This window comes from Alosa pseudoharengus, unplaced genomic scaffold, assembly GCF_046254945.1.
Source record: "Alosa pseudoharengus isolate Yale_2024_CS ecotype anadromous, Long Island Sound unplaced genomic scaffold, YU_APseudo_1.1 YU_APseudo_1.1_scf_2, whole genome shotgun sequence".
NCBI lineage: Eukaryota > Metazoa > Chordata > Actinopteri > Clupeiformes > Clupeidae > Alosa > Alosa pseudoharengus.
In genome coordinates this window covers 37,843,055-37,863,514 of record NW_027468663.1, presented here as the reverse complement: position 1 = coordinate 37,863,514, position 20,460 = coordinate 37,843,055, and the positions used below count along the sequence as shown (strand labels likewise).

Sequence of the window (20,460 nt, the reverse complement as noted above, 5' to 3'; positions counted from 1 at the left end):
GAGAGACTAACAATGCCAACCAAGGTGTTCTTTCACAAAACTTCAATGTTATGTCATTTTATAAGTAAACAAAGAAATGAGATCCCCAATGTTTTTATTGACATAAAACAACCAAATTGTTTAGATTAAGTAGATTTGTTGAATACACATGGTTGTATTTGGCCATTGCATCCCAACATTACTCTCAAGTGACAATTTGCTAATCCTCCTTCTTAGAAGCCGAATTCTTTCTCTTGTTTTCTTTGTCTGCGATGGCCTTCTTCCCTGTCTGCTGCGGCTCCTCGTCTTCATCATCGTCCACGCGCTTAACAGTGCATGTGGCATATATTATCATGCCAACGACTCCTACAGGAATAATAATAACCGCACACGTCGAGCCCGGTGCAGCATCAAACATGGTCTGCATTAAAAGACAAACAATAGAGATTCAAAGTCATTCTTTCAGCTTGAGTACAAGAACTACATTAGACTAACTGTCAAAACCAAAACTGAGGGCAATGCAGATGGGTTTTTATCCACAACTCCAGTCAAATGTTGTAGAGCTTCAAAACTCTTACTTTCACGGTTGTCTTTGCATCATTCACGGTTCTTTTGATGCGTTGCACAATTCCATTTCCTCCAAGTTGCTGAACACAGAAAAGTCACCATCATTCTCAATGTACAACAGAGGGTTAACATTGCACATCAGATTTGCATGAGTCAAGGTAACCAGTTCTCTCATCATGTATATCAGTAGATATGTCTCTACACTGGATACATGCAAGAAGACATTTCTATCTATTTCCCTCATTTCATTCCCCTTCGTGGTATAACTGTCTGTATAGGTTTTATTTCAGGTTCATTTACAACAGCAGGAAGTGGAGGTAGCCTACCAGCTGCACAGCATTTCATCACTCCTCAACAGATGCCTACACCAATCAGCAGAGTTCATCCCAAAATGATGCAGTAACAGCACTGTGACAGCTGTGTGGTTAGCATTAAACCACATGGACAGCAGGCAGCTGGCAGGACCAATCATGATGTGCGATCTCACATACCTTAACCTTGCCATCCAGGATACCATTTAAGAATAAAACCAGATCCTGTATGGTCTTCACTGGCAACTTAGGCATATAGTATCCATCATTGGACAGGTTTAGCACTATGATGCAAGGTGCCTTCACTTCACTGAGGAGAAGACATATTAGATCAGGTCAATCTTGACAGCATTACAAGCAGCCAATCTGGCAACTGAACCCATTTATTGATATTAATCCTAATAAAGAGGTATGTCCTCACATGGAATATAGTGTTATTTGTGTATTGGCCATTTATTTCCTCCAATAATATATACATATAGTAAAAACGTGATTAAAAGCCTAGTCTCAATTAGACACAGATCCCTTTTTACCAGCCTGGAGTGGCTACTGGTTTGGACAAATAAAGGCAGGTCTCAATTAGAAGCCTGGTCTGGTTTTTATGGACCTGTTTTGGTTGTATAAAACCCCTAAAAGCAGCAGATCGCCCGCTTGAGTTAGTTCTAATCTGCTTAAATCGCGCACACCAAAATCAGAGTTTTCCCACTAATGAAAGGCACACTATGTTAGCTAAATGTTCCTCAATGTTTAAACTTCTGTCAATATGGGCATGCTATACATTGTCAGTGTAGATTCTGTAGATTCTGCCCAATTCTATCGTTTTACAGTTTATTTAACGGAAACCATGAGCACCAAAGTAGGCTACGGTCAAATTCATTCAGATTTACGAGCATGGTAAAGAGAGGCAATAGACAATGGTGACTCCTTACCTTTTGTCCATACCATAAAGTCTGAAAATGTGTCCTTTCCGCAATTATTTATACCAAAGATTTTATGATCCATTGTACCATTATTTATTTGATAGTTCTTTATTTCCCATCTTTGCTGAGCAAAAGTTTTGTGTGAAAGGAATTAAAGGCCTGGCCCATACAGACACCTGTCCCAAATATAAGCAGGTTGTGTTTGGCGATTGAATCAAATTAAAGCCCCGGCTATAAATCGAGTTTTTATGGTATACAGTATTTTGCCTCAAAATCGTGGTGTTATGGACCACATTGTATCACATACCACAGTCTGTCTGAAGTCACAACCTTCAGATATATTATTATATTATATAGTACATACAAAATATATATATATCTATAGTGAAATATGAATATTAAACTCTCGCTCACTCCAGAACTAGGCCATTCAGGTAGCTGTTTTCTTCCATGTGACCAAACTGGTAGTTACTGGTAAAGAAGAAAAACACTTTTAGCATTGAATGAGATATAAGACAGATATAAAATGTCTTAAACAAATAGCACAGATTCTGTGTTTATAGCATTTGTATTAAAGATAGCATTTATGTCAAAATGCCAGTGCTGTCGACATGTTATATTTCTATTACATTATTATATTACATAATTTCCTTTATACCGACTGTCAAGAGATCTTTCTATTATTTCTCATTACAGCATAACGGTAATAATCCAATCCTACCTTAAATGGTAAAGAATGTATAAGTGAGAAATAAATCCCCTCTCACCTGCTGAAATGATCTTTATATTCCGTTGCAGCGGTCTCAATCAGAGCCTTGAGGCTGAATTAAGTGAAAGATTTTCCAACATTTTAGAATTGTGTGTCATCTAGCATTGAACAAGCATAAATTACATTTATACATCTTCCTTTTTAACCAACCGAATGCTTTCCTCAGATGGATTCTTCTCATCTTCAACAGCTATCACCACAAGTTTCCCTGTTAATAGTCAAGCAAAAGAGAACCATGACAGTGGCACACAGTAATCACTGTGGCACCATTATCTACCAACTTGTGGGGAAACTCATATATTACACAAATTTTTGCTTTTTAATCTGGCTAATCATGACAGTTATCGGTTTTATAAAATGGTTGTAATTTACCTGAATCTCCCATTGCATACAGTGTGTAAGAGTCAAGCTTGGTGTAAGTAGGAAAACGCTCCCTGTTCACCCATGTGGTAAGGTCACCATGCTGTTTTTCTGCAGGCATTACGTTAGATAATAGAGGTAAAGGGGAAAAGAGTAAATCACTCTTTCATTATACTTCAGTTACTTCAATTCAATTCAATTCATGCTCATATCATGATTCATGCCCCTATATAAGGACTCAGAAGATTATCTTAAATATCTTAACATGATATTTATGGACTACACAAAAAGACAGACCCTTAATAATTTGCAGTGGCTGTGTAGGTTTATCTCTCTGTAAAATGTGAGCAGTCTAAACATCAATATTCAACATGTCCTGCACTGAAGTCATACATTTTATTCATACAGTATATCTGAGGGATACATACAGCTACAATATAAACAAGCCCCAAAGTGTCCAAATATCAAATGCTTTCCAAGGGTTCAAAGAGAATATTTGTGGATATATTTTAAGTGTCTCTGAGTTTCCAGTGCCATATAAGGATTAATTATTCATGAGCTTCACATATTGGTTTTGGTATATCCCGATAAACATAGCTACTGTTTGTTTACTTGGAGAACCACCAAAGGCCACTTTGCCCTTTTGTTTAAGCACTGCCTCTCTGTTTTATTATTATTACGCCATAAGACATACAGTATCTTGGCTAGAGAAGAAAGGCACACCCCTTAATGAGTCATTCGGTCTTTGAAGAGCACCATCCAGAAAATTGGGCCACAGTCTAGCAACAACCAGAGGGGTTCTGTTTAGACTGGCTTCTCCAGCCGGCCTATTGGATATAGTCTGTGTCCATTTCCTGGGGGGGCATCCTGTTTTCCTCCAACTGTTGTATCTGGGGCCACTGGGGAATTTCTCATTTGTCTGATGTGAATGGTGAAATATCAACTACATAACAGTCTACATATGCAAAATAAGACAGACTTACCATCATACGTGAAGAATGTTCCATCTTTGAATACAACAACTGATGGAACTTCTGGAAGTGTCACGGCCTGATGTAAGCAAAAAAAACGTCATGAGCAAATAGCAAATGCCAAAGAAAGGGGGCAGATTTAATGAATATGAAGACTTCGGGCCCTAATTTAAACAAGTCTATCAACACTCACTATCAAAGTTCACATGCATGAATTGTAGTCATCGTGGGGCATGTAGGAGCATTTAGTCGACTTTAGCCGTTTTTAGCTCTTGCCAATTGTGTTAAATTAGCAAACTGATTTTACCTAGTTATTAAATTAGCTTGAGCTAGACTGAAAACGGCCCATCATTGAAATTAAGACCCAATATGTGTACGTACACATGTATACTTGAAGGACAGAGACAGACCGAAAGAGGTAAGTAGAGTGTTGTGTATGTACTCAGGGATGGACAAAAATACATCAAAATGTATTTTCAAATAAAATATCCAATACTCTAATTTTAAGTGTATCAAAATAAACTACAAAATACAGTAGCCACGTCATGTATAGAAATAAAATACTGTATTTTTGTATTTTGAAAAAACTAAAATACTCTTTAAAGGGAGCATGAAATCACTTTGTAAACCTTCCATATCTGTCTATTTAATTTATTCCTTCATCACTACACTAATCCTATTTTGTATTTGAAATATGTATTTGAAATATAAATACTGCCCATCCCTGTATGTACGTACAGTAAGTATGTATGTACATGTACAATGAACGTGTGATGATGCTAGACTCACCTTAGGTAAAACAGTCTCTAAGGCTGAGTAAAAGGATAGGTACACAATGAGCTGGGAGGCCATTTTCACATACTTTTCCTGTAGAAATGAGAATTCCATTTAGGTAACTGTTAACACCTTCAGATGTAGGCCTATCAAGTAAGAGCTCTCCTGCGCTCCATCGTCTGTTCAGGGCATTACACTGCACCTTCTCTCTTCCCATGAGGTACAAAACAAATTCCCCACCCTCCCAATAATAACCACAACATGGCAAGAACAAATAGATTATATAGTGTTAAAAACATAAAATATCTGCAAAATAATAATTTGAGTTGTGTTTCCTTTGCACCTTCAGAAGTGATGCTCCTCCGATGTACACAAAGAGAATATCATTGCGGCTCATGACATGCTGAAACATCTGCTGATTTGGAATTGCCCGGACAACTGGACTAGTTATTTAAAAAAAAAAAAAAAAAAAAAACATAAATTGGTCATTATTCATTAATATATTATGAATTTATTGCACTGTGAATTTGCTCTCTTGTGAATAGTAAAATTAAGTCCCTGCACAATACAGTATCTTAATATCTCATTTATAGAGTGAATTGTATTATGGTAGCCTACTGTACATAGATGGCATATTTGAGAGTACATACCCTGATACTCTGATGGCAAATTCAATTATCTCATCCTTCCGCCTGGGGCCATTGTAAGTGAAGATCTTTTCACCCTTAAACCTATCATTGGGGAATTAAGAAAAGATTAGACTATATTCAGAGCAGTAACAATGATCTACTCCTAAAATACACAAAAGCCTGAAGGCAGTTCATATGTAATGGGGGCGATATAACATATTGATGTAAACACTCACAGTTTAATTGTAGGATATCCACGGACTCCAAATTCAGATGAAGTACCTATATATTTTTATTGTAAGAGATTTTACAGTTAAAGTTGACCTCATGGAAAACAATAGCCTACTGTACAGCAGCATATGGAGCAAACTGTTCTGTAAAATGAATCAGTAAACATTAATTTAAATGTACACTGTGGAGCAACAAGTATAAAACATCCATAATTCATAATAAAGGAAATCTTTAGTTTTTAAAGTAATGACACATCAATATGGAAAAGATGAGGACAAATCTCAACCATGAATCCCACTTGCACAATAAATAAAATAAGGCTTGGGTTGCCGTGGGATACTAAATAGACAGGCAAGACAGTGGGAATTGTCTCTCTTTCCAGCAAATACCAGCCACAAAGTGCTTTCTGGGGATATACAATGGATAACTATGCCGACCATCTGGTTAGTATTTCACCTAGATTTAAATGCACAGCTTGAACTCCATGTGGTTTACAACATAGGATAGGGTAATCCTATTAGATGATTGTGAATCCAACCTGCATAAAGCTACATGCTGCCAAACCAGTTTGCCAAAGTTGTGTATACCTCACTAGACTGAAAGGACACAAAACCCACACCATGTTATGTTGCAGTGAGATCCACTTTACACGGCTTTACAATGATATCTTGGTGTTGACTTACCCACCCATAAACATGTTAAACCCAGCATGAAACACGGTTAAGCGGAAGCAGAACACTTACTAGTGTATTTGGTGCAGTCCATCATGCCCACGTTCACCTCAGAACCCATGCTTTTCAGTTCAGCCCCTACTTCATACCACACCGGGGCAAACGTCTTACAGAAAGTACACCAAGGAGCGTAGAACTGCAGGGGATGATAAGCTACAATGTAAACTCTTATCAATCCAACTTATAGCTACTACAGCAGTTATTGGTGAATATGCCTATAGGCTATCAACCTTACCTCCACCAGCCACATTTCTTTCGTTCTTATCTCCTTAAACCTGAAGAAATTTAATTCAGACAAAAGTGTATATAGGCTAGGCATATTTATTAATTTAGGCTATAGCCTAGTTTATGTTAAGACCAAAAGAAAGTTTTAAATCTGATTGTACATACGTATCATCAAGCTCGTCCACGTAAGCTGACACAGATGTTATGGCTATGAAAATCACTGTAAATAAATCGATCAAAATAGGTTAGAGTAGGCTACGCTATATAGGCCTAGTCTAGGCCTATATGCCAATAGAAGGTTCCTTGTGCTTAGCTCGAAGCATGTGGACAAGTCTGAGGCAGAATCTAACAATTCAACACGTAAGTTAGTTCATTACGTTTACAGTAAATTATTCAGGCTTACCTGCACAGGTGAACCGTAGTGTTGCCATTGTCGCTATAATAGCCTACCCTACAATGAGATAATATCCGTAACCGCTATGTGGAAACAAGGCCATCAAACGACTCCCAGGAATGTGACGTCGACATACTGTACCGCTTAGGCCTACCTGAGCAGGGATTTAGGAATCTGCTTAAGCCACTAGCTGAAGGCTCGAGTGTCGACCAACGATTGATTGGATAGTCTCAATTGTCTCAATTAAATTCTATTCAATATCTAGCCTAAATATCTTGAATATAAAAATTGCAGGTGATAATATTTGAATTACTATGACATCTATCAGTCGAGTCTGTGATCTGCGAATCTAGACCTTTTAGCACAGGACTATTGGACATCATAATTATAAGCAACAGGCACGATTAAAGAAACGATTACAAAAGTTTATGCATGATCAACAGCATGCAACGCATAGATGGTCTGAACACATTTACAGAGGGCTTAGTGTGTAGGCTACCCAATATACCAGAAGATGGCGATGTATTGCCGTGCTGAATCGCTGTTTTCATTGGGATCGGCTCGGTCCGAGCCACTCTGAGTTAGTTTCTCATTGAGCCATGGCTTTGTACAAACAGAGTTATCTTGAGCGCCGACGGAAAGCTGATCGTGAGGAGGAATTCACACAATCGGAAAAAAAATGTCTGTAATTACAATCACGGAATGGGCCTTTAAGTACTGATTGCATTTTACTGGAGCGAGTCACTTGACCTCACTAAAAAGCCCACAAAAGTCTTATTTAGTCTCAAGTACGATTGGTCCGAGAGCTGTATTTTGAAAAATCTCATTCGTCAACATACATATCTATCAGTATCAAGTTTCACATGCACCGTCACTATTGGGTATGATGGACATGGAGGTCCGCATATACTTGCATCTGTCTGGCTATCACTGCTGTCAATCATCATGCGTTCCCTCCCGATGATACTACTGCAAGTGGCGTCTGAGGAGGAGGAGGAGGAGAGGCATTTGTTATTATGCCATTGGCGTAGTAGGGGGTTCGTGCGTGCCATACATTAAGTACAGCAATACTTTTAGACTGAAATATATAGAGCAAAATATTTTGTCTAAGCAGTTAACTTATGCGTAATACTGGAAGCACTCATGTGGAGTTTCGTATGAAATATTATTCTTTTACGTGAAATGTGTGCGCTAACAGGCTAGTGCGTTGTTTGTTTTCGGTCGTCATCTGACGCTGTTTAAACATTTTTAACTACGAACTTCAGCTAGCAAGTTCATTTTCTTTTCTCGCCTGCCAGCAAACTCTTTTGGCAATGCAATCAATTATAGTAGTTTGCGATCGCTGAAGTGAAACCTGTCACATATTGGAAACTTTTGAAGCAGCTAGCTAGCGAGAAGCCTGTAATGGGAAGAAGAATCAACGTCTGCAAGTTGGGCTAGCTTTCTAACTTCGCGAAGATCTTTATGTAAGTTATCGTCTATATCGTGGACTTGGCAGTGATGGATTGCACATTACACTTTTGACTTCACTGTGACTTGCAATGGGACTTAACGATGCCTATCGACCCTTTAAACGGATTCTCTTAGGTAAAGACATACTACCAGGTAAGACAATCACTCACTCGAACTTTAGGTAGCTAACGTTAGCGTATGAGCTAACTTAACATCGTCACTTTATGTCACTATCCATTGTTGTGTGTTGCTGAGTGAACTTGACAGTTAAATAAGTTGCCAATAATTTGCATAAACTACTTGTTGATGTAACAGTTATTGAGAGCCATCTAGACAACAGCCAGAGTTATGAACTCTGAGCCATCAAATGTGCCTCCTATTTGTTTTGATAAGCAGTGCCCTACAGCACAAGGGATGTTCTTCACCCAAACCTGTTCATAAACGGTAGCTGTGTAATCAATTCAGATTTAAACGTGATAGTAATGTAAGATCAGTAATTCCTGCATTTGACATTCCTGCATTTGACAGCTAACGTTAAGCGCTTCGGTACGTCACCTTCAAAGGCTGAAATTCTATTTGCGCAGCAACTTCACAATGCAAGCTGCATGTGCACAAGGTTAATTAAGTATTCTAGCCTACAATAAAAGTGCGTTGGGATGACAATAAGGCTTTTAATATGCTTATTTCCCTTCTGTTGAACAGAAAGCCTAACTTTCACAATAATTATTGAAAGGGTATAGCTTAGTGTTCTAACGTTTGCTATTTATGGAACTCTTGTGCAATTCCATAACCTGTTCCAACCAAAGTCCAAGCATGCTATTCAAAATCTCCCGTGTAGCCTACCTCTGAAACAGGCCCTGAGGAAAAGCTCACTCTCTGAAGGGCAGCTCAGCCCAGTCATTATTTCAAATCTGTGGAATGTGAGGCATGCTGTTTTTTCACATCCCTGTGTGGTGTAAAACAGATTGCAAAGTCTGATTGTAAGCTAAGCGACTTAAAATACCTGAATATTTTAACTATAAAATACCTGAAGAAGGCTAATGCCGTAACTGGCCTATTGGTCTCCTCACTCCTAAGGTGTGGTGAAGTAGTAGCAAAAGTATGGTCCCATTAGTCAGACATAGTAATACCCTCACACATGTCTTGTGACTATCCTGTCTGAGTCCTGTCGGACCATTGTGTTCTCATTCATTGTCACCCAGGCTGGTGTTCTTTGAGCATAGAGATGAAAGTCTGAATTTAGCTAGTCTAGCCACTCTTTTATGTAGAATTATGTAATTAAAAGATGCAACATCAAGCTAATAACAAGCTAACTGCCGCGCTTAGATGGCCTGTCAATATGGTTTTGGAAGCCAAGATTTTGGCAGCCTTCAGCCAACTTTGACATGCGTTTAACACGTCACTTTAAAAACCCTTAATGAAACTGATCTAATATTAACTCTGCTCTCAGTGTCATCTGCACAACAAGAGCTATATAGAGGGGCAGGGCCTTTCCCTATTTATTTGGAATGAGGATGTGTCTCCGTGGTTAGTGAAACATTCCAAGCCTTCCATACTTAGTACAAATTGAGAACTACACACCTTGGCATTTTTATGATTGGAACATATGTGGTTGAACAAGTCATTGGCATGTAAATGCTCAATCCCATAGTTTAGACTGCAATTTCTAATGAGGTTTTTTAATAAGCATGGTAAGCATTCATGTTGTAAAAAGTCCTAAATGACAAAGGTTATGTATAGAGACTAACAAGTAAATGCTCTGTGAGTAATGCATGCTGAACTATAGGCTATTTGCCCTCTCTGGGTTTGCACTCGTACTTTAATATTGTCCCCCGTGTGCATGTCATCATCTTTGGAAAACCCCCTAATTGTCAACTGCCCCCAGTAAAGATTCACAATTCAGAAATCAACCATGTCTCAGCCTGTAAATATTTGGGTGTCATGATAGACAAAAATCAGTGTGTTTTCTCCATAGATTGAGATCCTTTGGAGCTAGTAGCCAAATCACTTCTTTGTTTTTACATCAGTTATTCAGAGTATCATGCTCTATTGTAGCACAGTCTTTGTTTTTACATCAGTTATTCAGAGTATCATGCTCTATTGTAGCACAGTCCTCCTTTTAATCGCAACAGACTTAAAAACTCTATCCTATTTTTAAACAGCTAAATTAAAATCCAGTGCAATATTTATTCAGGGTTACAAGTCTTCATGATCTTGTTTTTGTGTATGTTCATGCCATTGTCTTTTGTGATACATGTACATGCTATATGTGTGTCTATGTTGTTTTTCTTAAATGAGCTGCCTACTGATGGAAAAACAATTTCAGCCCTGACTGACAATAAAGTTGTATCGTATGGTATTGTATCGTCGTCTGGGAGGATGGCATAGTTAATCAGGCTGGTTTACTCTAACCTTCTGAGACTTCTGGATGTTTACTGAGGCTGAATTATCTTGCCTCATGGTTCTGAGAAGCTACTATCCATCCTGATTGGATCCCCCCCTCTCTCTCTCCATCTCTCCTTCTCTCTCTCCATCTCTCTTTCTCTCTCTCTCTCTCTCTCTCCATCTCTTTCTCTTGCTGCCCTCTCTGTCTGGCTATCACCCTAATCTAAAGTGCTTCCTCCATCTTGTTGCATGTAGAAGAGCAGGGCGACTGACCAGTTCCTGATGCATTATAAACAGTGAACGACTGCTGAGATGTCAGCCAGCTGGGGATGGAGAGTAGAGGAAGACAGCCAAGTCTGGGAAGTCAGTGTTAGACATCCGCAAACCCAATTTTGTCAGCCTTTCTCTTTTTTCCCCTTCAGGCTCTGAACCCGATCAACCCGATGCTTCATGCATGCTGAATAATGGGAAATAGTTTTCTTTCTTTCAATCTTTCTTTTTGTTTCTCTTCCTTTCATTCTTTAATTTCTAAGTTGTTCTCTTTCTCACATGGATCCTTGGCCCCCTTTTTCTTCCTGTATTTCCCAGAAAGAGAGGAGGCATGACGACATAAGCACCAAAAGTGCCTCCCTCATGCTGTGCGCTTTCCTGACAGCCTCAGCACACAGAAATAGTCGTGGACATTCTTGGCAGCGCTGGCTTTGTGATTTCAAAGCACAAGAAAAATGGGGAAAGAAGCTTTGGTGGAGGAGGGAAAAAGTCCTTTTATGGATGTCACTGGTGGTCTGGCTACACCAGCTTTTCTGTTCAGACTGAGAGTAGTGAGTCAGAGTCTTAATGTCACTGTAGCGTTGTTGAAAACGTAATATCAAACAGTCTGTGGTTGTTGACAGCCTACCAAACTCTTAAAAAAAACTTTTTCATGAGAAAGCCTTGCTATAAAAGCTAAATCAAAGTGGTCATCTGTTCTCCAATTGCTTTTTGAAAATTAGAATGAAAATAGATATATATGGTTCTCTTGAAGTCTTTATTAGCAGTGCTTTTAAGAAATACCTGAGAAGAGAAGGAAGTCAGGGGGTTCAAACGACACTAATGCTACTTTGCATTCATTCAAACTGATCCCAGCTCAGCAATAGGACAGGACACCTGTTTGATCCACTGTCTAAATCTGTGTGTGTAAACTTTTTAAAAAGTCTCTAAGGCATGACATGTTTTTGTAAAATACCATCACACTGAAAACAAATGTTGTTCACAAACATATGTGAACGTTTCTAATATGGATGACAGACATAATTGGCCATAAGAAATGAATTGGTGATGAAGTTGAAGTGGAATCATTTGGGGAGTTAAAAAAAATATAAGACTTGTAGCGTGCACTCTTGTTTCAGCCCATCAAAACTACTAGTACAGCTGTTGTAATTCACCAGAGGCCTGGGCAGATCTACTCAGCTGCACTCTTGGAGCTGAACACTCAGATGATGAATTGGTCAGAAGAGAAAGGGAAATCCTGGTGTTGTGCAAGCTGGAGAATGAAATTGCGACGCAAGAGAAATATCTCCTTTAGCCCCCTCCACCTTTTCTTCCCCTGTCACCTGAATATGGTTCGTCACTCAGTGTCATGTCCAGCACGGCTTTCACAGCAATGCAGCAGGCACTGAATGCATTTAGCTTGACATCCAGATAGATAGATAGATATACAGATACTTTATTGATCCCCAAGGGTGTAGGTGTAGGTGTTCACGGTTTGGTTACTATTGATTGTATCGCTTTGTCGTGTCAATAAAATACCAACTCCTTAAATTGTCTGAAGATGGCTTGTTTTTTGTAAATTAATAAATTAATGAAATCAGCCTGACAGATGGCCTGCATCATCAACCAACAGAGTCCACAACAACATTTGCTCTGGCTATTTATTGTCCTGCAGTGATGTGACAGCATTGCTGACACCTGAAGACTCTTACCCATGTGCTACCTTAGCCGAGGTATTAAAATTGAAACGAGACTTCCGCAACACTCTTTTAACACACACCTGTTTGATTCCCTTAGGCTTGTCTTACACCACCACCGCCTCCTGCCTGTCAAAGATGTGAAAGATCTACTGCGGAGTCCTCCACCACGAACGGCATCTGCAGCATCAGTAGACATGGATCGGAACAAGCGTAACTCCATAGCCAGCTTCCCGACGCGGGCTGACCGCCCGGAGGAGCTGGACGTGGGGGTGGGTGGGGTGGAGACGGGCCAGCTGGACCGAGTGTGCCCCTCATCCTACCGCGCCCTCATCAGTGCCTTCTCACGCCTGACCCGTCTGGATGACTTCATCTGCGAATGGATCGGTTCTGGCTTCTTCTCAGAAGTCTACAAGGTAACCCGAGGGCAATGGCACAATGCCCTGCTTCACAGGCGTTTTTGGGTTAAGTGTTGAGTTTAGACTCTGAGGTATTTATAGGATCGAGAATGTTTAGTGGAGATGAGATCTTCCCTCTCACATCTATTTACACCCATATTTAGGCTGTATAACACTGTGCAGGTGTGGAATTAAATGTGTTATATCTGCCCAGTGCAAACTATTAATTTAGTGCTTTTAATTATAGTGTTATCACATTGTTTAAGCCCCATTCAAACATAGAAGAGACTCATGGAGTACTATTGTCATTAAGTAATTACAAGCGAAATAACTATTGGTTACGCGAAATGTCGCACAACATCGTTAAAATAATTTCAACTGTTTAGATGACAAGAGAAGGGCAGCAAGTGAATGGTCGACAATATGAAAGAATGCAGCTTTACTTTACTTTTTAATCTACGTCTTTAGATCTGGCATCTGAAAAAGGGCCACAAGGAAATCTCATGAAAGCTCATGTGGGTCTGACGCCCTTCATGTTTACTGAAACCCCATAGGCCTGTTTAAGTGCGCAGAGGCTGTATTTATATTCACCCTTTGAAAAGGCATAAATAGCTCATAGAGCGGGCCAGAGAGAGAGTCTGACTTCCCCAGCTGCCTGTTTGGGTTCAGTAGCTTTGTGTGATGCTAGCCTGCTATTTTATGAGTCAACCCCCCTAAAAACAACAACAACAACAAAAACACAATACTCGCTATTAATCAAGCTGGTGGCATTTTTCAGTGTGTATTACGTCAAAACAAGGTCAGTGAGATTCGGTAATACCACAGCCCATAACTGATTCACAAGAATGTGCTGTGTGAAAATGGAAAGCAACACAGAGGCCACCAGATGCATATCAGAACTCCTGAGAAGTGTATAATTAGGCAGTGGTGTGTCATGCCATGGGCCTGCTGAATACAGAGCTGTTGCATAAGTGCAGTGGCAGCAGTGATCTGAGCCTCGCTCAGCGGAACTGTAAACAGTGTATCTAAGGAGAGAAGTGAAATGTTTTGCTGTTGTCAATATTAATGGTGCTATCTTTAAACTGGCTCCCCTTAGCAAGAGAGCAGGAAAACAAACTAACTCGCTACGCGAGCGCTACGAGCAACGCTCTGTTTACAGTAGCTTTCTCACTTTCTCAGCTGCGTTTAGGTTCAAAACTTTTTGTTTGGAAGAAGAAAAAAAAACGATTTGTTCCATAGGGCAGACAAGCCCTCAGAGAAAATGAGCTCACATTGCCTGGTCAGTCACAGAGCCAGATCAATGCCAGTCATCACAGTGGAATGGCTCCAGCCGTGGCCTGGGCAGGCTGGAAATCTGACTGATGGATTTAACAATTCTCACGGACCTAGTTGTCGGGCATCAGGCTTAGTCAGAGTGACATGCTTGGGTGAGTGTGGGTGTGGGTGTACGTGTCTGTTTGTGTGTGTGTGTGTGTGTGTGTGTGTGTGTGTTGGGTGGGAGTAGTCTGGGGTATGGTGGCTGATGAGTAAAGATGTGAAGTCATTAGGCTATGAATGGTCATGGAGTGGATGTTTCGAGGTCAGGCTGTATGTAGCGGCAGCTGCAGCCTTGCTAAACCACATCCTCGTTCAGTGCTGAGTTGGAGTGAGGCTGCAGTGCATGTAGGGTGAGTTGAAACCTGAAGGCTTGTAGGTTCACAAGTAGCCAAACTCTAACACAAGTCACACTCCTTATAAAGCAGATAAAGAGTATAGAGCTTTATTATCCTACTTCATTTAATATATTGTTGACATTAAACATTTAACAAAAGTCATTTAAGGTGGGGGTTTTCCTTTGACATTTAGTTCTCACTATGCTCCACTTCATTATACCCCCCCAGAGTAAAACAGAGTATTTTTAGCTCATGAACAACTGCTTCCATAGATTTGAACTGGATGGGGTGCCTATGAATGGAGCACAGAGACATAACAGTGTGCAGTCAGCCCTGTGTAATAAAACACCCAGACCAGACTCATTAGCACACGGCTGTGTGGGGGGTCCGCGTCCACCATGCCATGTGGGGTGAGGAGGAGGACACGAGACCATATCACTGTGTGTGTGTGTGTGTGTGTGTGTTTGGGGGCAAGCGGGAGGGGTTGGGTTTAATCACAAGGTAATAATGAACCAAGTTATTGGCTGTACAGTAGTTGAATGAATGCACTGAGCATCTAATAGACCATCACTTTTACGTCAGGCTGAAGTTGAGACATTGCCTCACTAGCAGGGTATTGGCCCCAGCTCTCCGTTAAGTGTTCCTGTGAATAGTCATCAGCAACCCACTATCCTGTGCGGTTACAGCCTTCAGCAGGGGACTTTTGAACACAGAAGGATGAGGTTGTCACATGGACTGTATAAATAATGCCATGTCCACTCATACAGCTCGTACACTAATACATCAACCATGTATGGTTCTACCAAAAATTCCAAATGATATGGACTGAGAGACGGTGGAATAGAACATTATGTCCAATATTCCAATATGTGGTTTAATGTTCTGCATTTCTCATTAGTGGGTCACTTTGATACTAAAAGTATGATTCTATGTAATGACTGTATGATATCTACTGTCCCTGTGTATATCTGTGTGTGACTGTATTTAGAGATAAGCGGGAATATTATGACTTTGCAGTGTTTCACTGTTCTGCATGGCTGCGTCGGTAGCTATCTGCTCCGGATTGCCAGGTTGCCACTAATCAGAGTCTGATTCAGTGTAGTCCACGTAAGATGGGATGACACTGAACACTATCTCCCGTCAGCCTGGAAGGATACTTAAACCCTAACTATTTCCTTGTCTAGTTAGAGCAGCTGATGGATCTTTAGGTGAAGTCATGCTGTCTCTCCCTTGATGCGCATCATTGTAAATAAACTCTGTTCCTGATTTTTCATACTATTGGTCTGACTGGATCTCTATTCATCTATGGTATCAAAATTACCATCAGACCCAAATAGTTTTAGAAAGGCCATTTTAGTGATGCCAGTATGACCTTAAATAGTGTCGGGCTTTTTGAAGAGGGTTATTTCCCCTCACTGGTCTCCTGTGTAATGTTGCTTTGTGGGGATGAAGCATTAATCAATACTCGTCTGTTACATAATGTGTCACGTTTCTGTGAGACTGTGCTCCCTGTGCTTTCAGTTGGTTTCAAACTCCAACGTGACTTTGCACGTATGTCAATTGGCATTTTATCAGCTTGCTGTTTTGACGCAGCGCTTTGTTGTTGGATAGTCTTCAGATGGCTGTACACTGCAGCTCTGCTGAATGGGTGTACGGCGTTTCATTATTTACTTTGCGAGAGGGAAGGAAAGGCCATTGTGTGACAAAATGGCAAAAATCACCTCAATATTGAGATGCAGGATGTGCTACTCTATACGGAGGACCAGTCACAGACGGACCGTAAAGGGGTGTGGTACTGCAGCCTTTGGACGGTGTGTGTGCATGTGTGTACGTGCGTGCGTGTGTGTGCGTGCGTGTACGTGTGTGTGTGTGTGTGTGTGTGTGTGTGTGTGTGTGTGTGTGTGTGTGTGTGTGTGTGTGTGTGTGTGTGTGTGTGTGTGTGACCGTCTGCACTCTCCCCAGGTGGCTAGGGGTGGAAGCCATCTGCCCCAGCTCGTCCTGCTGGGCTGCCTGCCTTTGCTTCGACGGGCCATGATGACCGCGCGGAGCTCTCTGGAGGCTGAGTCTGCTAGAGAGGGATGTTGTTGTGGTTGTAGGAGGAGGAGAGGTGAAGCACAGCACTTCCCTTTTTCCAGTGGCTCCGTACTTCCCTTTAAACGGGGTTCCTGTCCTCTCTCCGCCTCTCCATTCAGTGGACTTGGGGGCCTTTTTTGATTGGGTGCAGTCAGGGAGCGCTAACAGCAGTTAGCCTCACTCTTTTGTTCCCAAGGGCCTGTTGTGAACTCTTGACTGACTATTCTGTGGTAAACTTGGTATCTTGCACTTGCCCCAAACCTGTTGATCAAATATGCACTGGAGTACCATTTCTCTGCCTTTGGGCTCTGACGCTCTGTATCGCTGACTTTCAGCTTGAGGAAGTGAGTTGGAATAGATACCGCTTAATATTTCAGTCTGTCATAAGCACTTCCTGCCGAGCGGAGCGTTTCTTTTTCGTATCCCTTGTAGCAGGCCTGCAGAGCGGAGAGAATGACACCACTTGAGGCTTTACACCGAGCCGTGCTAATCTGTCTCAGAACGTTAGAACGTGCAGGGCCTGTTGCGAGCCGTGCTAACCTGTCTCAGAACGTTAGAACGTGCAGGGCCTGCTGCGTCAGTGCTCCCTGACTCACTCACACAGCGCCAGTGTGATAGAGGGTATCTCCTCTTGCCCAGCACTTTGGAGTAGAGTAGAGTACAGTACACCAGATCCAAGAATACGATCTTTGCCCCCTGCCATGCAGCCCACACCTGTTAAAGGTTTAGATATGTAACAGGTTTAGCTATATAACAGAGGTGTGCACGTGGCGTGCCGGATGAATCCAGCAGGCTGAAAAAGCCATTCAGTCTAATATCCTTGAACACTGAGCTTTGGTGTGTAGCATGGGCTCAGGTGTGAGTTGTTGGTGCACAATAAGGAACTTCCTGCCTCCGGGGCTGTTGCGAAAGTAGAATTCTGTTTGTCATCACTTGGCTGACTAAATAAGATCTAGAGCTGCTGATAAAAAAATACAAGAAAGATGTAAGATATCTGAGAAATATACAGATATATTTAATTTCATTTCAACGTGCACATACAAGTACATTTTATAATCCAGGCTCTCCACTGCAGTAGCTTCTGTTAGATAAGTCTGAACGTTGTCTACATTGATTTATGAAGGTTTGAAATCAGCTTTTTAGGAGACCCAGGGCCAGATATATTAACGTTTGCGCCCATTTCAGGCATATTTGTTTCGCAAAATGCACGTAAAAAATGGCAAGGTATGTACAAACAGGCCGCACTGAGGTAAAAGCACAGAATACCTGTCGCAGGAGCTGAGAATGTCAATTTGAGCTTTTCCGTCTCCTGCATATGCATTCATAGGAGGGTCAGGAGAAAGTGGGATTTTTGTGTAAAAGGATAGGAGGAGAAGCGCCTAATTAGGTATTCCCCTGTATGTACGAAAACTGCCCATAAAAGCGCGTGTCTATGTTGCGCCTAAATATTTCTGCCTTGTAAAAACAGGTGTTAAAAGCGGTTTTTCGGTTAAATGCGTCAATAAGAGAACCTTTCAAAGACAACAGAATCGCTATTTAGAGCACCAGTTTTACGTCTTTGTACTATATCAAAAGCAACCTTAATTTTCGTTGGCCTTTCCACTTAAACTTTCCAACTTGCTAGATTTGACCAATCTTCCATAGCCAACGTGCACAAGTAGTTTGAGTAGAACTACTGCTCTTCATTATCTAATACAATGCATGACAAAAGCTAAATGTGTGATTATCAGTTAACTTCATTCAACTGCGCATGTGATTGAAGTATGTCTTTTTTAGTTGTTAATGTTCATAAATTGAGGTAGGGGGCGGAGAAAGGCGCTGTTTACCCGATGAACTGCATGTTTGGTAAATACGACATTAACATAAGCGTGTGGTTTCTGCGGGTTGGACATGGCACTGATAACGCTATGTTCGCAAATGTACGTACATCTGGTCCCAGTGTTCATGCTGTGTGTGTGTGTGTGTGTGTGTGTGTGTGTGTGTGTGTGTGTGTGTGTGTGTGTGTGTGTGTGTGTGTGTGTGTGTGTGTGTGTGTGTGTGTGTGTGTGTGTGTGTGTGTGTGTGTGTGTGTGTGTGTGTGTGTGTGTGTGTGTGTGTGTGTGTGTGTGTGTGTGTTCCAGGTACGTCACCGCGCTTCGGACCAGGTTATGGCTCTGAAGATGAACAAGCTGAGCAGTAACAGGGCCAACATGCTGCGTGAGGTGCAGCTGATGAACCGACTCTCCCACCCCAACATCCTCAGGTGCGCACACACACACACACACACACACACACACACCCCACATCCCACATACTGAGGATTTCCTCACGCGCTAGCTGCATACCACAAGGTCATGTGGAGAGCCACAGGGCAGGGCATGAATGTGCTTCAGGGTTTAGTAACCAAAACAAGCCGATGTGCTAGGGAAGGAGGGAGTGAGGGAGGGAGTGCTGTGTAATTGCCTTGTGTAAGTCCTAGATGAATTTGCAAGTGGATGCAATGTGTTTTTCAACGACCACAGTCGTTCCTTTAATGGTACAGTTTGTTGTTGTAGTGGCGGGGATCCATTGTTAGATTGACTCATTTGAGATTTTATTGTCAGACACAGGGTTCGAAATTAGCACCTGCCAAGCGCCATTGGCGAGTATATTGTTGTATTGGCGGCTGAGTTATGACCGGTACTGCGCCACTCTGGTGTGTGGCTGCTTTTTAACGGCGAGACAGTCTGTCATGTTAAATTGGCTTGCCATATCAACTCAGTTTTGCATCGTGTTATGTTCGCCCAATGTTGACATCATGATGATGACCGGGGGACAATACATTTTATTATAGTTTATACATTACAGTTATTTGGTTACCCCTTGCATTCTCATGCATCTGCTGAGAAAACAAATAGATCACCCATATAACTTGAAAGTTTCAGATGTTGCATAGAAACTGTCTCGGACACAACCTGCTCATTCACTGTCTCACTGGTATACTGGTATAGGTGAATCTTCTTACCCATACTTACTGGTATAGGTGAATCTTCTTACCCATACTACTGGTTAGAAATAGACTGGGTTGTCTTAATGAAACAATTATGGAAACATTATCTTTCTATTAATTTAATGCAAATGTAATGTTTATTGTTATAGTTCTAAGTCACTTTTGGACAAAAGCGTCTGATAAGAAATCCAAGCATTGTCTCAAAGTTGAGCTAGTGATTACTGTGATCAACCTATGATACGGAACACAGATCGAGAAAAACACTCATTCGTTTTCGTTTAGACAGGCCCCCTTGTTGATTGATGTCCTCTTAGGGAAGGGGCCTCTCACTTGGCTGTAGCTGAGTGCCTCACTGGTTCTTGCTCCTCTTTATTTCCAGTGAGTGGCTCAATATCAATGCAATTTGCAGCCCTTTCATCTCGTTCATAAAAAAAAAGATTCGGGACTGCGGCTTTCAATACAAATCCCTGTCACTTCTTGCTTTTGTGGAAGAGTGGGCCGAGCAAGCGAACCCCCTCGCCCTGCTCCCCTAGCGTTGAAGTAGGACGGAGGGCCATTAACAATGGATGGGCTGGACCGCCACCCTGAGCTTGGGTTTCATTGATGTCCGTGCCTCTCAAAGAACTGACTTGGCCTTTTATTTTAAGCTCCACAAAGGTCATCGCAGTCTGCCGCCACAGAATGGCTATAAATAGAGTTTTTAAAAGATGCTTTGACTGTGCCAA

The 20,460-nt window shown here is 41.4% G+C and overlaps 2 protein-coding genes across 3 annotated transcripts in view; one reads left to right on the top strand and one right to left on the bottom strand.

Moving 5' to 3' along the window:
• Positions 1–77: 77 nt before the first annotated feature.
• Positions 78–7,010, bottom strand: tmx3a (thioredoxin related transmembrane protein 3a). The gene is made up of 16 exons (XM_076294908.1): positions 6,871–7,010; positions 6,633–6,687; positions 6,478–6,517; positions 6,255–6,378; positions 5,517–5,562; positions 5,302–5,382; positions 4,995–5,094; positions 4,667–4,744; positions 3,890–3,956; positions 2,919–3,017; positions 2,697–2,754; positions 2,545–2,598; positions 2,192–2,248; positions 1,038–1,167; positions 558–626; positions 78–400 (listed from the first exon to the last, which is right to left on the bottom strand). The coding sequence occupies exons 1-16, from the start codon at positions 6,896–6,898 to the stop codon at positions 200–202; spliced, it is 1,287 nt and encodes a 428-aa protein (XP_076151023.1). The 5' UTR covers positions 6,899–7,010; the 3' UTR covers positions 78–199.
• An 860-nt stretch (positions 7,011–7,870) lies between these two features.
• tesk2 (testis associated actin remodelling kinase 2) overlaps positions 7,871–20,460 on the top strand; it is a 30,917-nt gene continuing 18,327 nt past the window's right edge. The window contains exons 1-3 of one of the 2 annotated variants that reach the window (XM_076294905.1): positions 7,871–8,327; positions 12,745–13,060; positions 18,888–19,009. In XM_076294905.1, the coding sequence (XP_076151020.1) occupies positions 8,326–8,327; positions 12,745–13,060; positions 18,888–19,009 (440 nt within the window). In that variant the 5' untranslated portion in view covers positions 7,871–8,325. Of the gene's footprint in view, positions 8,467–12,744; positions 13,061–18,887; positions 19,010–20,460 lie in introns of both variants that reach the window. The other variant, XM_076294906.1, reaches the window with a different exon arrangement.

Coding starts and splice junctions, on each gene's coding strand:
- tmx3a (XM_076294908.1), bottom strand. CDS start 6,898: ATGGCAACACTACGGTTCACCTGTGCAG. Junction 5,095..5,301: donor TTTGCCATCAGAGTATCAGG/GTATGTACTCTC, acceptor TTAAATAACTAG/TCCAGTTGTCCGGGCAATTC. Junction 401..557: donor ATGCAAAGACAACCGTGAAA/GTAAGAGTTTTG, acceptor CTTTTAATGCAG/ACCATGTTTGATGCTGCACC.